Source organism: Anolis carolinensis, chromosome 6 (genome assembly GCF_035594765.1).
Source record: "Anolis carolinensis isolate JA03-04 chromosome 6, rAnoCar3.1.pri, whole genome shotgun sequence".
NCBI lineage: Eukaryota > Metazoa > Chordata > Lepidosauria > Squamata > Dactyloidae > Anolis > Anolis carolinensis.
Genome location: NC_085846.1, coordinates 35,406,013 through 35,422,142, shown reverse-complemented (window position 1 = coordinate 35,422,142; position 16,130 = coordinate 35,406,013). Strand labels below are relative to the sequence as shown.

Below are 16,130 nucleotides of genomic sequence, written 5' to 3'. Positions count from 1 at the left end.
TCTGTGCAGAAGTGGTGACCCAGAAGTGGTGATCTGCCACTGTGCAGTTATCAAACCATGCGCAGATGCAGTATGTTAGGACATTCTCTACAGCACAGCGATAGAAAGTCACCAGCAGTTTTTCATTCAGTTGTTGGTTCCTTAGAAATCTCAGGTAGTACAGTCTCTGCTCACACCATTGGTGGTAGCGGCTATGGCTGATGGGAGTTACAATCCAAAGACATCCAGAGAGCCAAATCATAGCCATCCTGAGTGTAAACCGTTAAATAATCAAAGTTTATATGTTCTCAATTTGTAAAATTAATACACATCAGTGGACAAGAAAACTTTAGTAAGAAAAATAAAACTCAGAAGACTGAGGTGAGAGTGTGCCACTTTAAATGACTATGTTTTGCTACAGTTGGAGACTGAATTAAATTGGGGTAGGGGGCATTGCATTTTTCCCCTTGTTCCCTTGCCCTGAGCTGACAGGTTGCATTCCCTCCCGCTTGACCAGACTTCCCTCCTCCTGCTCTGCTCCCAGGACGGGCCTCATCCCCTCGGACAACACCCAGTTCACTCAACTCTCCAAGGAAATGGCAGCACCCTTGGTGAATCAGTGGCCCTCGCTGGGTACTCTGAATAGTAATGAAGGTCGGCCGGATGCGAAAATATACAGAAGGTAAGTGCATTTGTGCACCTGTTTAGAACAGCTTGAAAATGTTCAATCCTTGATTTAAAATCCCCTGCATCCCCAGCCATCTGTAAAGGAATTTTTTTGACCTCTGCCTCCAGTAATCTTTGTCATTTTTATGTTCCTTTGACTCTGACATATGGTGATAACCATAATGATGATTCTTTGAAAGGTGTCATTCCAATGAAGTCTTCCTCAAAGGCAGAGAGAATGTGACTTCCCCAGGTTACTCAGAGCCCGTCCAGACAGGCCCTATATCCCAGGTTCTGATCCCAGGTTTTCTGCTTTAAAGTATCTTATATGTGTCCGCACTGTCAGATAATCTGGGATAAACAGAAAACCTGGGATCAGATCCTGGGATATAGGGCCTGTCTGGAAGGGCCCTCAGGGGGTTTATGTGATTTGGCTCTGATTTGAACCCTGGTTTCCCAAACTCCTAATTCAAACTACTATAGTTGGCCTCCCATATCCATCAGGGTTCAGTTTAGAGACCCACTGTGTATACAAAAATTGCAGAACATCATGTCCTTTATTACCATATTAAATGAAGGTGGTGTGAACGTGGATACACTTCAGTTCATGCCACCACTGTTTGCGGTCAATGTGGTTGCTAGAAATAGCAAATACAGATCCAGAAGACCCATTGTATACTACAACAGCATTTCAGAGAAGAAAGATTATAGACAAAGCCGGTCTGCAAAACAGAGGCTGGATGGCCATCTGTTGGGGGTGCTTTAAATGTGATTTTCCTGCTTCTTGGCAGGAGGCTGGACTGGACGGCCTGTGAGGTCTCTTCCAATTCTATGATTCTATGAAAGGTAGATAATCCTCTTGTTCCACAGCCAAAATCCATAACCTAAAGAGGATAACAGAAAAGCCTGACTTAGTCTGTTTCTTGCTTCTACACATCAAGCAAAAATAACCCCTGGTTTTATTTCCATGAGAAGTAGAAACCCGGTCCTTTTTAATTTATATGAGTGTAGTCAGCCTGAAACATTTCCTGGGGTTAGGGCAGGTATGAGCAAACCTCGGCCCTCCAGGTATTTTGGACTTCAATTCCCACAAATCCTAACAGCTGGAGGGCCAGTTTCCTGATGCATGGGTTAGGGGCACAGAATGACATGAAAGTGGAAAAATCATAAATAAAAAACTCATTTTTTAAAACTAAGGGAATATGTCAGGGAATATTGTGTCTTCCAACACAATTCTACAGTTAGCTTTCACCAGAAGTTGACCATTGAGTTCCACTGAAGGACCTAGAGATTCCTGGAGATAACATTTCAATCAAATCCACATCAAATCTACAAAAGTTGAGCCTGAAAATGTGGAGCGCCGACTGTATGCACATGTAATTATGCTCAGGAAGATATATGAAAGGGTACTGTCATTTTTATCAGGTGTATATAACAAGCCTGTGGAAACAAGTTCTGCCTGAGAGATCTGCTGTGCAAAGTCTGCAAAAGCCAACAGGATGAGGAAAGATCACATCTACTGAGGCAAATGGATTTTGGATTCAAGATCCCAGTGACTCTCTTCCTGAGGATGAAAGAGTAGCACTTTACCCAAGGTCACCCTAAATTTTGATCTTCCAGTGTCCTACTCAAATACTCCACTAGTTTGGCTTTCTTTAACCTATATTACCTAAGATTATTAGCAGACCTTCACATCAAAACTACATATGCAATATACTGTGGTTTTCTGCCCAGAATTTCATTCCTATACAGTATCTGGTCCTACGCTGAATTATGGGCAGTAGATGTGATTTTCCTCCAATTCTCTTTTCCAATCAGGCACAGCTTTATGAGTACAGACCAGCTCTCAGCAGAGATCAGCCTGAGTTCAGATTCCCAGAGGATGGGCGAAGGGAAGCATGAAGAACCCTGGGGACCTTTGGGTAAGAATGTTTAGTGTCCTGAAGAACTATCAGCAATTTCTTTAGAAAACAAGACGTATCCATGGCTTCTGTCCAATACATTGTTTCCTGACAAGTTTCAGATATGTGCAACATGCTTTTGAGGAAATACATTCACTCTAGGTTTGCTTAGAGGCATCCCTCTTTATCTTGCTGCTTCCTATTTTTCAGGGCAGAGCTGTAAACAAAGCAGAAGCTCTGAAGCTTAATGCTGGACTAAATCAAGTTCTTCCTCTGAGGCTATGCCATTATTATCATCCCCAAATGGTGCCCTGAGGCACATATGTGTGCTGTGTAAATTACTTGCATGGAGAAACACACCTTTCCCAGGAGACTGATACTGTTTGATCACCTACTCTGGCCTTGTTTACTCCATGTCAGAATCCAATGGGCATAGATCTTTCAGATTTCATACTCTGCAATGTAGCGGACTTCCTATTTGCTGCTCTGAGACTGCCTCCTTACAGTCAGCTACTGCTTGATGGCAAATAATTATATTCTGCCTGCATTGGATATAACTAAAGTTCTGATGCAGGTTGAGTTTCACTTATCCAGAATGCCGAAATATCCCAAAACCCAAAATTGTCTAAATGGGTGGCTGAGGTAGTGACACCTCTGATTTCTGATGGTGTCATTAATACACACTTTTGTTTCATACACGTAATTATATTAAAATATGGGTTTAAATTACTTTCAGATTACATGTAAAATATGTATATAGAACATAAATGAATTTTGTATTTATACTTGTGTCCCATCTCCAAGATAAGGCATTACACTTGTATGTATATGTCAGTATTCCAAAATACGTAACAGTTCTGATCCCAAGCATTTCACATAAGGCATACTCAACCTGGAGTTGTTCTCAATGATTTCTAACATGTTTAACATTTTCTTTTCTTGTTTTGGTGCCTATTTGCCCTCAGAAACAGTTCAGGATTATTTTTGGAGATTGTCCTTTTTAAAAACCTAAGTAGTTATGCCTTCAATGGCGACTTACTCAGCATGAGCTTTAATTGATATCAATCTTCTTCCTCAGATGCACTAATAATTTTATCTCCCCCAATGTTGTGGGGGTACAAAGCTTGGGGTAATACTGTTTTTTTCATGCCTTCAAGTTGACTTACCTCTTATATTGTTTCTTCCTAAGATTTATTCAGATAAGGTTTGTCACTCCTTTCTGCTTAGGATTTTGTGTGTGTGTGTGTCAGGAGCGACTTGAGAAACTGCAAGTCACTTCTGGTGTGAGAGAATTGGCCGTTTGCAAGGACATTGTGCAGGGGGCGCTTGGATGTTTGATGTTTCACCATCCTGTGGAAGGCTTCTCTCATGTCCTGCATGGGGAAGTGGAGCTGACAGATGGGAGCTCACCCCGCTCTCTGGATTCAAACCGCCAACCATTTGGTCAGCAGTCCTGCCAGCAGAAGGGTTTAACACATTGCACCACCGGGGGCTCTACTGCTTAGGATGAAAGTATGAGATTTGCCCAAGGTTCCTCAAAGTGGGTTTTCATGATTAAATACTTGGTTTTCCATAGTTCAATCCAATAGCCAAACTACTATCCCATACTTTGGAATGACAACTTCCAGAGTCCCTCAATTGGTGTGGCCAATATGTATTTTCGGAAGTTTGTGCAAAAAGTGTAAACAAGAAGAGGTTCAACTGTAGCTCAAATTAAGCCTTGCCTACACTTGAAATGGGTATAAACAATGGCCCTCAACTTTTAAGATTATATCCTAGTCTGTATAATATGTAGTATAAAGTAATCAATGCCATTCTAAGCTTCTGCTGGAGCACTCTGATAACATTACAACTCTCTTTCATTTTTCTCTGCAGGAAAGGACCCAACTCCATCCATGCTGGGCCTCTGTGGGTCCTTGGCCTCTTTGCCTAGTTGCAAATCTTTAGCCAGCCTAAAATCCAATGAGTGCCTGGTGAGTGACAGCATTGAGCCCAGCCCTGCGCACAGTCCCAGCTGAGACATCAGGTGGCTATCCCTGCAAACCACTCGGTGCCTGTGGGGAAGCAGAGATTGGCTGGCAGGCAAACATGAGTTGAGAATTGAGTCCCTACTACTTTATGGTTGTAGAGCGGGCAACCGGACTCTTCATCCAGCCTGATGCAAAAGAGCAACATGCTCACACCCTATGAACATTCTTCTAAACAGACTGATTTATTTTCTTATAACTGGGATCAGGGAAATGTTGACAATTTTCTCCCTGGTGAGTTTTTTTTTAAAAGGCTGCACGCTTATTGGAAGCTGGAAGGATTGCCTGCCAAAAGTGCTTTTGTAAAATGATTCTGTATTATATGTAATATATAGACATAATATATATGGTTGAGGTTGCTGAAAAGCTGCTGCCTCTGGGGGCGGAGGAAGACAAATTTTGAACTGTTATTATCAGGGACCAAGTAAGTGTGCAGTCCAAAATGCACTGCACATTCTTCACAGGGGATTGCTTGCACAATGAACAACAAGGGGGAGAAAAGGTGGTAGAAACATGTCCGATGAGGCCTTTTGAGAAGCAGCTTGTGGCAAGGGAAGGCACCCATTTTTTTATCTGCTCCATCTCTCCTCTTCTCTCATGCAATTGATGTGTAGATCACAGGTCCTTTTGGAAAAAGTTGCTACTTCCTTGAAATTGGGAGAGGAATCTAGTCAATTCCAGAGACTGCCTTTCTTTGAAGTTCAGGAAGCCTCTTCCGTCTTCTTCAGTCCTACAAGACTCACAGAAAACCTACTTCCTACACGTTTCTCCTGCATGTTTCTATCTCAGTGGAAATTTCTGCTCTAGGAAAGGAAATGTGAATCTTGGAAGCTGGAGGAGGGCCAGTTTATATATCCTCCCTTCTGATATGGCAAACAATGCACAACTGGATGTCTCCCTTTGAATTCTGAGGAGGCAAAGTGGACTTGGGAATACTGCGGTACATAAGAAGACCACCACTTGCAATAGTGATTGAACTGTTATAGGCTGGTGGCTGGAGAGATTGTTAAATAAATGAACAATTAAAACCGATTAAGGAGCTGATAGGCCAAGGCTGCTGAGCTTTATTTTCTACCACATGTTTCTTCACGCAAACACATTCAGGCTTGGTTGTTCTCCAAAGGCTTGGTTTCAAATTCTGCAACCACTAGTCATTTCCACAGCAGTTAAGTTATTGGAGATTTAGACAGATTGTATAGTTCTCCCTTTCCTTCCTCTCCAACTAGATCCACATATACAGTGTCAGGAAACTAGTGGCTGTAGGTAATGCAAATTACAGTCTCTACCCTGAACCTTGCAACAGTATTTCAGAAACTACAGCTCAAAACAGCATTTTACAATTGTATAGTACAACTGAGCTGTTGAAAGCTCTTCGTGTGCACTATCTCACTATTCCCAGAACAACACTGAACTAAAAGGCGCTTTTATCTGCATATTGCAGATGGGATGAGTGAATGGTTAAGTTCGCCAAGAAGGCTTACAAGATGGTCGGATGGGTTTTTATCCCTGAATTATAGTTTATATTTCTTCAGTCTGATCCTATGATATCAAGATGAGAAACAATTTATACCAAGTCCAATTAGGTGTGAAATGCATAGGACAGTGATCAGTCACTGTCCTAGTCAATCTATTGAAATATTTTTGCTCATTCATAAGATGTTTGATGTACTACTTATGTACAAAAATATCCTTGATGCACCCTGCAAATTGTAAGAAAGGGAAATTCCAAAGGTTGACTTGAACAAAATGGGCCAGTGCAATATTTTTTTAGATGAAACCAAGCATTACGGCAGTTAGGATTTCAGCCAGCGACAGGCGTGACTAAAGGAGCCAAATTCTGAGCCAGCCAAATAACTAAAATAGTAATGCTCTTATCTAGGAATGTGAATTATATCCGCTTTTAAAAAGTTACAAATAGATTTGTCCTATCTCCTTCCTTGTTCATAATCACAACTGCATACTCAAGCCTAATTCACACTTGTATTTCTGTTTACTCATTTCCATCACATATCCAACTCCTCTAACTAATCTCTACAACAATTGGGCAAATTACAATGCAGCTTCCTTTCCCAAAACCTTTCCTTGCCTGCAGTTCTATTTGTTGGCTTAAGATGCTGATAATTTTAAAAATCCAACTTCTTAAATATTCTGAAAATAAAATTGCTAAGGAAGACAGGAAAGTCAATATACTAAAGGCAATATACTATACTAAAGAGCTTTCAACCACAGACTACACATACCCAGAGTAGAATGTGTGGAATCTCTCGTGTTTTAAATATTGATTTATTAAAATGTGACATATTTGTTTTTCTAGCGGCCTCTTTAAGATGCATTGGAATAAAAAGGGTGGATTTCACATTCTTGGGTAGCTCCAATGAAGTTTTACAATAAAACTGGTAAAATTAAAACAATGACTAATTCCGGAGACAAAAAACATTCTGATGCTGCCATTCAAAAAGATAAATATTTAAAGCAAGTAAACCCATGATCAAAATCAGGAGACGCAGCCTACGGTAGGAGAAAAGCAGCCACAGTGCAGTTGCCCCTGCCTCTTCTAAAGCCATTCTTGTTAAGAAAACTGTCTGGTGAGCCTACAAGGAAAGTAAAATGAAAGCAAGAAGATCTATATTCGGATTCTAAAATCTTCTAGGATCAAATAAAACCAAAGAATTTTCTCTGTTTCTGATTTTTTAAAAAGAGGCTTTTATTTAAGAAACAAGTGTTTAGCATTTCCCCTTCCACAAGAACATAACCAACAGGCACATAATTTCACAGCATGGAAAGGAGTACAGGTAATATGTGCTTTAAAATGCTACACAAAAGTCCCTAGCAACAAACCAAACCTTGGTCTGTTATAGATTTCATTCCCTGCTTTGACTTAGAAGGTGTTCTGGAAGGGGGTGGGGGAAAAGTTTACATCCTTCCCCTCCATGGTACCCATCAACTAAGGCGTGAAGAGTTAGAGTTCAGGCAGTTCGTGTGGTGTCAAGAGAAGGGCTGGGTGGATCCTGAGCTTTCAAAACCAGTGTTTTTTGTCCAGGATCCCAGAAAAGTCCAGTGTGGAGTTACAACTTGAGCCAGCAGTATCCATCATGCGCTGAATAGGTTATGTGAGGGAACAACAGACAATGCAGGACAAGACAATTTTAAAATTAAGGCAGGGATTGAGAAGTCTGTCTCTTGTTCAGCAATATAAACTCTTTGGAGGCCCACAAAAAGGCAGCAACAGAAGATGAAGGAAAATGTTGTTTCATGGAAAGATCTTCTCATTTTGGAATGCCAGTCAATGTGCTTCTCCCTCTCTTTTTTTTTTCCTTTCACCTCCTCCTGCATCTGAATCTTTTGTTTGGGGGAAAAGAGGAAAAATGCTGGGTAGAACTCCTGCTCTAGCAATAGATACAGAATAGGCCCCTAAGCTGCAACATCCCAAGGGCAAGAGTTCACTATGGTTTTAAGATGAGGATGAAGGAAAAATATGGTAGGGCAAAAACCAGCTAGAAGGCACCTGGGATTGTCATGAGACAGAGCCTATAGGAATAAGTGAGCAAAATGTTTCTTGACTGATAGAGATCTCTGCTGCATGCTTCTTTTCTAGTGCCTAAATTCACAATCCCTTGTTTCCTTTCCTTGCCTCTGTTGAAGTCTGCACACTCCTGCCATCAGCATGATTTTGGTCCATCTGGAGGATGTCAATCGAGGCTCTTTTCCTGGACCTCACAAGCTGCTTAGTTGCCGCTCCCGATTCAGTTTCTGGAAGAAAGTCTTGCCAAATTCATATGTGCTGATCATGATTGCACAGGCTGGGGCCACTTTGATGACACGAGGCATGAAACCTATAGGAAATTTTAGAAGGGGAAGCGATGGCAGGAAGGGATGAAAGAGAGGACAAACATGTTAAACCATGTACACACCCAACTTGCTTTCTTAGCCAGTGCTTAAGACTCTAGTTAAATGGGGTAAGGAACTGGACAATTCACTGCTTTCAGAGTACAGGAAGCAAGCTATAGCAAGGAAGACCAAAACTGAGCAAACTGAGACAAGTTACCTGCAAAGAGTCCTCGGGTGCCAGATTCTGCTCGAATTCTCTGCATAAGCAGCCATGTAGATGAGGATCTGGGAGTGTTAACTAAGCAAGGAAAGGAAGAGAAATAAGTCATCAAATCTGCTTCTCCTTTATTTGATGCAAAATAACACAAATCCTGAAACTATCAAGAATACGTGCAACAATTAAATTAAACACCATCAACCTGTTGCTCTTAATTCTGATTTTTTTTCTGTGCTGCATTACTTTTTAGCATGAGCTGAACCCAATGCTTCCAAGCTTAGGATTGTTGTTGATCTCCACTTAGGCTTATATTAGTATCCTCATACTCTTGGTATCTCAGTGCTCCTTACCTTGAACTGTTTCCATGTTTCCCAGCTCAATCTGCCTTTGGGTCTTCACTACATCAAAGGGCAATGTCAGGACAGCCGCCACCTGCAAAAGAAGAAAGACCATCTGTCAGTCACCATTACCGGCAGCAGGAGTCAATGGGACAGTTTTTGCAGTCTTTTCTCCTTGAGCATGTTGTTAATTCCCATGACCTTTTCTTCCAGACAGCAGGAGTACATTCTACTCATTAGAGCAGGGATGAGCAAAGTGGGTTTTTTGTAGTCCTGAGGGATCTACAGTATTTGTCTTGTAGAAAAAACATTTGGCGACCCCCTGGTCCTTCCAGGGGTTAAAACATGCTCAAAATGCCCTCTAGAGGTCATGGAGAGCATTTACCCTATGGATTGACCCCCCCCCCACCAAATTAATTTAGATCCAGAGAAGCCCTGAAACAAAAATGAAAAGTAATTTCAGCTCACTTCCTGATATAAAAAATGTGGGGGTAAAGTGATTCAGAAAGGTTTAAAAATATGGTGAAAATGTCCCTTTAGAGAGCATTTGGGGACATCTTTGGGAAACTTGCTATTTATTTGTTTGAAGAAGTGGGTACAATGTAGGGGGTTCATTTCTCCCAAGATTTTCCAGTGGGATGATACAGCCTCCTAGCCTTCCACAGTTGCTTACCTCTGCCATAGAAGACCTTATACAAATTAAGCAAGTGGGATCCATTGTGTATAGAGACCCAAACTACTAAATAATATGACATTATGAAGCTAATACACCAAAGAAGGTGTATTATTACTGTAAAACTTCGTAATTTGATCAAAAACCAGTAAATATTAGAATGAGAGAGAGCAGAAAGATGATGTAATTGATGATCATCTCTAAGATTTGATCAACTCCTACCTAGAGCCAGAAACAGTTTGCTGGCCATTCTAACATTATTTGTAAGCAACAGAACAAGACATGGATATGCTTGATGGTGGCTGATAGCTTCTATGCACCCTTCAGAGGGAATATGCGGATATATTTCAGCATTTCTCTCTCCTGATGACATCGCGCATGTGTTTCATGCTGTCAGTATACTATTTGCAACTGAATCTGACTGATCCAGCTAAGAGAACTTTGTGAAGCAGTCTTCTTCTGAATGTCATTTCCATGCATGAGAAAATGCCTCACTTATGTTTAGCAAAGGATGAAACCAATTAACTACCTTAAAAATTCCTTCTGATTTGAAGTAAACAATGCCAAAGTAACTGCGTTTTTATTTTAGAATGAACTATGATCCATGAAGGGACCATCTGTCTTTTGCACCTCCTTAGTTTACCAAGTACAGATCACAATTAAACAGACTATGGTAAATTTAGCAACATTCCTACTCACGTAGTTGGGTACAAGGGCCCCAAAGCTGTGCACTTAAACAGCAGGTGTCCGTTAATGCCAATACCTTTATTTAAAACAGATAGTCTAAAATGAAGGAGACGTGAGCTCCTGGAATCTTCAAAATATTGAATTTTCTTTAAGCATATCAAGGGGTCTGACAATAAGCTGAGACCCAATTCATGAAAGTTGAGACCAGTGGGTGCTGATCAGGATGGCTACACATCACCTTTAGTATTGAATGTTGCATGTCTCTTACAGCAGTCGCTGATGATCATGAGATGGGGGTGCAATTGTATTCCTGTCTGGCAGACCTGCCATAGTCAACTGATTGGCCACTGTGTAAACAGAATTTTGGACTACATGGGCATTATGGTGTGATCCATCATGACTTATGCTGACATTGATAGTAGTTTGTTTCTTCAGAGCAACATACTATTACTATACAAGAGAGCGCTGAAAGTTATTGGTCCAACTGGCAGAAGCCCAGGCAAAGGTGCTATATCAAGTGAGACTGTGCCAGATACTTTGATCCACAGTAACTTCCTACTAAACATCCTGCAAAGCCGTGGGTGACAGCTACTGACAGTTGCATCATGCCCAGGAAGAGCACGGCATTTAAACTGAACGGCCATTACATCAGATCAGCTACTTTGATTGCAACAATGGCAAATCCCATTTGATCATTACAGAATTAACTCCTACCCATCCTACCATTCTAAAGGGAAGAAGTGGGTATATCCTCTCTGTGTTTTTTTAAAGATCATTTGAGGTCAAGTGCCATCTAGACTGACTGAATCCTCTTAATCCAGGTTTCATTCTTACTGCCTTTTGGCACCTTATTTTGCCACAGCAATTACACTGGTCGAAGAGCTCCATATAATTGAGACGAGAAAGACAGAGCAGAAGACGAGCTCTTTCATTGTCCCAAGGGCAAAAAAATATCCCAAATTGCTAGTGTCAAACTCCCTTTCTTAATGGCAAGAGTCCTCCCTTGGCTTGAGGCACTTGTCACTTTTTGTGAATGGCAAGGGGAAAGGTAAAGTTTCCCTACCACACAAGTGAGGTTTTGGGAAACAGTGAAATAAAAAATCATCTGACAGAATGGTAAATAGGTGAAATGTTTTGAAGAAAAACGCACTGCATCTTAATGAGCAGAACCTACATCAGCAAGACTTCTTAAGCAGGAAAGAGGCAAAAGTTACATAACTTGCACAAGCACTGTCTGAAGAGTGAGTGGAGGGGAATAATTCACTCTCAATGCCCTACTCTGCTTCTGGAGTACCACCCATCCACAATCAACATGGGGAATTCTATCCTCGGCAAGAAAAAAATGTTTGGTCTTTTGGATCTTTCTGCTCTACATTTCACTGTTCGTGCAATCTTTCAAATCCTTCTAAAATAATCTGCGAAACAGTGGCACTCACCGTCCCGGAAATTGCACCAGCAGCAAAGCTGGTCATGAAGGTGGCCTTGTCAAGACGGAATTGACTACAAAGCCAATCTTTCACCAGCTCATAATTAAACCAGTACAAAGCTGTGAAGAAATAACAAGAAAAATCAGAAAGGAACAGAAAGTCAGTTGCAGATACCAGACATACACTACACTTTCATTTGATAATGGGGGAATATGCAGTCATTTGCAAAGTTTTTAGTTTTCCCACCCATGTGTTCAGATCAAATGGCTTTTGATTTACTTGACCTGCACATTACTGCAGAAGACAGAAACTACTATAATTGGCCAAATTGGAGAGGAACAATCTTGAGGGCTACACCACGTGAGCACTACTGTGCAGAGTATCAACCTTCAAGGGAAAACGGTGCCAACAAGCCTTATTTGCCAACTCCCTGAAATGTCAGGAAATACTGGACAGATGTTCCTCCGATCTACTTTCAGACACATCAAAGGAGACAATGCCACAATATCTACAGACCATGTGTACTGCTAATGTCCTATGAGTCTCAAAAGATGTGACACTGTACTCAATAATCAGCTAAAGTTTCTTGCTTCAAGAAAAAGTGAGCCACCAGGCTCTCATTTTTGGATATCATAACATTTGTCAATAGCCTTTGCTCTCCCAAGAAATCCTAACAGCTAGTAAACTGGCTGGGATTTCTGGGAATTGTAGGCCAAAAACATCTGGGGATCCCAGGTTGAGAACCACTGCTCTAGAAGAAGTCATGGGTAGCTCCTATCATGCTTCTGTATGTAATTCATTCCAGACCCCTTAAATCTTGAATCCCCTTAGCTGCTTTGAGTCCCCTTCACGGGAGATAAAGCAGGGCTTAAATAATAGTAATAATAATAATAACAACAGCAACAGCAACAACAACAACAACAAGTGACTCTGCTTTCCCTTTTCCTCATCATATTCATACCTGAGAAGGGAACATCCCGCAATACTGTGGGTCCCCAGCCCCTCCAGAGGGACAGCCATCCATCCTGGGCCACAGCAGATTGGATGCACACACGCAGCTCTTGGTAGGTCAGCTGGCGGGACTGCATCTTTGTTCGGATAAGCTCCAAGGGGCTGATCACAGTTACTGCACCCACTAAAAGAAGAGAAGGGCAACTGAAAACCACACTTCAGATCAAGATTACTTCTTTGCCCTCCACTCTCAGACACCAATTGGAATATAAATGTATAGAACACAGCGTGGTACGTTTTGATTACAAGGTAACTGGGTTATCAACCAAAGTGGTTTGGGGTGCTCCTTCATCACAACACAGGAGAGCATGATCTACAGTCCATCTAGCTCAGTATTCTGTCTCACAATGGGTTGGGAAGATTTCACAAGATGCTAATAAGCAGGATGTGAGGATAACCACAATCAGTTATATGGCCCCATGGATTATGTATCTACCTATCTGTGGCTTGAACACATTTTTAAAAAAAATCTAAAAAGTAAACCTTGATTTTGCCATTTTATATAAAGGACACCATTTTACTATGCCATTGTATATAATGGGACCCGAGCATCCATAGATTTTGGCATTCATGGGGAGGACTTGGGAGTCAAATCCCAATGGATTCCAAGAACCATTCATGCTGTTGCTGGCCCCAAAGTGCCTCTAAGCTCACAGCAAAAGCATAAAAAAGCATATAAAAACAAAAACAATTACTAATGGCTCTAGACATCAAAGCGTATCTGCCATTTTCATTATTTACTTTAAAGCCTTCATATACTAACATACAAGAGTTCAAACAGAATCACTACACCAGAGACCGTTCATTCTATCCTGCCACCTTCAGTGGCATTTTTGGCAGGACCACAACAAAGGATCTTTTCAGTGGAATACTAGCTGCATCTGTAATGCCCTTTGCCAAATGATGAAACTATTTTCATTCAGTCAAAGTTCCATGTGTTAAAGTAAATTTTAATTTGGTAGATGATGTATTTTAAAAAGGTATTTGCTGCATCACAGTATGTTCTAACTATAATTTGGTAATTTTTCCACATTCTGGTATTGCTATCTGACTTTTAGTAGAAAGGCAGCACATACATTCAATAATAAATAATCCAAATATCTACCCTGTAAAACAAATAAGCATTAACATCTCTTTGTTGCAACTAGATGTAAGGACAGAAGTAACTGGGGCTGAGAAACTAATGAAGTGCAATCTGAACTGAAGCACAATTTGGCAAGCTTGCGCCTGGCTAACTATCCATAATTTTGGACAAAATACAGTATCAGGTTTTTATAGACTCTTGAAATCCCCTAAAGTCACTGTTTACTACAGTAAGCACGTAACCCATAAAAATCCACAGTACTGCAAGGGACTGAGGCTACTTGGTTATGCATCTGTTCTGTTTGCAGATGCATTTCTTTCTTTCATGTGTATGTATTTAATACAATACATACTCTACCTCAAATCTCCAGTAATTGGTTACTTGCACTAAAAACTTGCTAGAGTTAATTATCTCTTAAGAAACTCTGTCTTACCCTTAAGCAGAACCAAAACACAGAGGCTAAAGCACTTAGGTAAGAACAACGCTTAAGAACTAGTGATTTTAAAATATATACATCTATTTAAAACAACAAAGCAGACAATCCCTGAGAGAATTATAAACACAAAAGGAAAGTAAGACTCACATCGAGCAACAGCTCCAGCCACTAGTGGGATGTAGCGCCTTTGGCTATCCATCTTAGAATGTAAAAAATCACGTAGTTGATCATAACTAGTGAAGTAGATCACAGTGGCAGGAACAGCCATCACTCTGTTGAAAAGTGAACATTAAGCGCCATGGTTCAAGAAAGCACTTTTGAGTGTACGCACATAGAAACATGTATCTTCCAACAAGAAAATACCATAAATATCATGTGCTATAACAAACTCATCAACAATTCTGATAACAAACTGCCAAATCCCCAAATAAGGCAAAAACATGAGGCACAATTCAATCATTATCGCTGAGAAAGATTAAGACAAAATAAGATCTCTCCCTTAAAATTCCCTTCTGATTTCTTGGACTTTACATCTTTTAATGGGTCACGTCGGAAGTATAAGAGGTAAAAAATCTCCTTAAAATAACCCTAAACAAAGCTTACCCTGCAACATCTAACATATCAAAAACAAAAGCCACATTACTCCCTTTTGGAGTACAAAACACTACAATGATTTTTTGTACCCACTCCAAAATGTTGTGAAATCTTTTTCAAGGAAAGTGGGCATTATGATCTCTTACTTGAAGCTGTATGCATATACAGGCAGTCCCTAGGTTATGAACAAGATAGGTTTTGTAGGTTTGTTCCCAAGGTGAGATTGTATGTAAGTTTAAAATGTAACTACAGCTTTTTGTTTTGCTTGGGATAGCATTAACATTAATACCCCTGTGGTATTTGTTTGCTGTCTGTGCCCCTGTTCAGAAGATTTTGACCCACTTTCTATCCATGTGACAATTGCATTCTGAAAAATTTGGGATTCTTACATTCCATATTATTAAATGCCAATGACATGAACATACTGAAGCGTGCATGTTCACATCGCAGCCATTTAATATCAGTTGTTGTGATCACCCACTGTACTATGAGTCTAGTGTGTGTAGTAAGAGTGGAGTATTTCAGAGAAAGTAAACTTTGGGCAATCAGTTGTCTTAGAATTAGAATTACAAGAAACAACTGAAAAGTGTTGTTTCTGAAATAAGATTAGTGTTGAATGCCTTGTGATATGGAAATGGGAGGATGTTTTGGTTGTATATTAATCATGCTTAGACTCACAGGGTGGGTGGCAGGCCACTCCATAAGGATCGAATGCCCTCGTGGCGTATTATCTTCACAAAAGCATCCTGGAGTAAGCAAAAGACAAATGAAAGTTAAGTTAGTAAAAAGAAAACACTAAAATGTATGTAGCAACAGATATATACCCTTTTCACTTGTGCTTTGGACTGAGCTGTTAAACTGATGCATCTTTTGGAGTAAACTCAACCCTGTACTTTCTCAAATAGCTGTAGATGATCAGAAATTCATGCAGGCCAGTGAGTAAGAAAGAGATTAAAGCCTCTCTCTCAGTTATCACACTCTCTCCAATTCTCTATTCCAGGGCTTCTTAAACTTTTTCCACTTGCAACCCCTTTCCGCCTGGGAAATTTTTACATGATCCCGGAAATAAAGGTATAATATATAATAGGTATAAAAAATTTTAAAAAATCTACTGATAATGGCAAAGTTTGCTCAACAGGCTGATTTTTCTTTTTATGAAGTACAGCAGGAGCATTTTTGTAGTCCACTGTAAACAATGCCCATTGTTGCTAGTAGGTTCGTGTAAATGTGTAGGTGGTGTTCAGAAACCTTTTACTATTGCT

General features: G+C 40.5%; 2 protein-coding genes across 8 annotated transcripts in view; one reads left to right on the top strand and one right to left on the bottom strand.

Moving 5' to 3' along the window:
* Positions 1-5,617, top strand: part of rundc3a (RUN domain containing 3A) — a 40,371-nt gene extending 34,754 nt beyond the window's left edge. For 2 of the 5 annotated variants that reach the window (XM_008113286.3, XM_008113287.3), the window contains exons 9-12: positions 524-661; positions 2,464-2,567; positions 4,422-4,519; positions 5,188-5,617. In XM_008113286.3, coding sequence (XP_008111493.1) covers positions 524-661; positions 2,464-2,567; positions 4,422-4,519; positions 5,188-5,244 — 397 coding nt within the window. In that variant the 3' untranslated portion in view covers positions 5,245-5,617. Of the gene's footprint in view, positions 1-496; positions 662-2,463; positions 2,568-4,421 lie in introns of all 5 variants that reach the window. The other 3 variants (XM_008113282.3, XM_008113283.3, XM_008113285.2) reach the window with 2 other exon arrangements.
* Positions 5,618-7,252: 1,635 nt separating this feature from the next.
* slc25a39 (solute carrier family 25 member 39) overlaps positions 7,253-16,130 on the bottom strand; it is a 31,759-nt gene continuing 22,881 nt past the window's right edge. For all 3 annotated transcript variants that reach the window (XM_062983768.1, XM_003222547.4, XM_008113281.3), the window contains 7 exons: positions 15,547-15,614; positions 14,422-14,546; positions 12,705-12,878; positions 11,753-11,862; positions 8,969-9,050; positions 8,619-8,699; positions 7,253-8,406 (listed from right to left, as the gene is read on the bottom strand). In XM_062983768.1, coding sequence (XP_062839838.1) covers positions 8,288-8,406; positions 8,619-8,699; positions 8,969-9,050; positions 11,753-11,862; positions 12,705-12,878; positions 14,422-14,546; positions 15,547-15,614 — 759 coding nt within the window. In that variant the 3' untranslated portion in view covers positions 7,253-8,287. The remainder of the gene's footprint in view (positions 8,407-8,618; positions 8,700-8,968; positions 9,051-11,752; positions 11,863-12,704; positions 12,879-14,421; positions 14,547-15,546; positions 15,615-16,130) is intronic.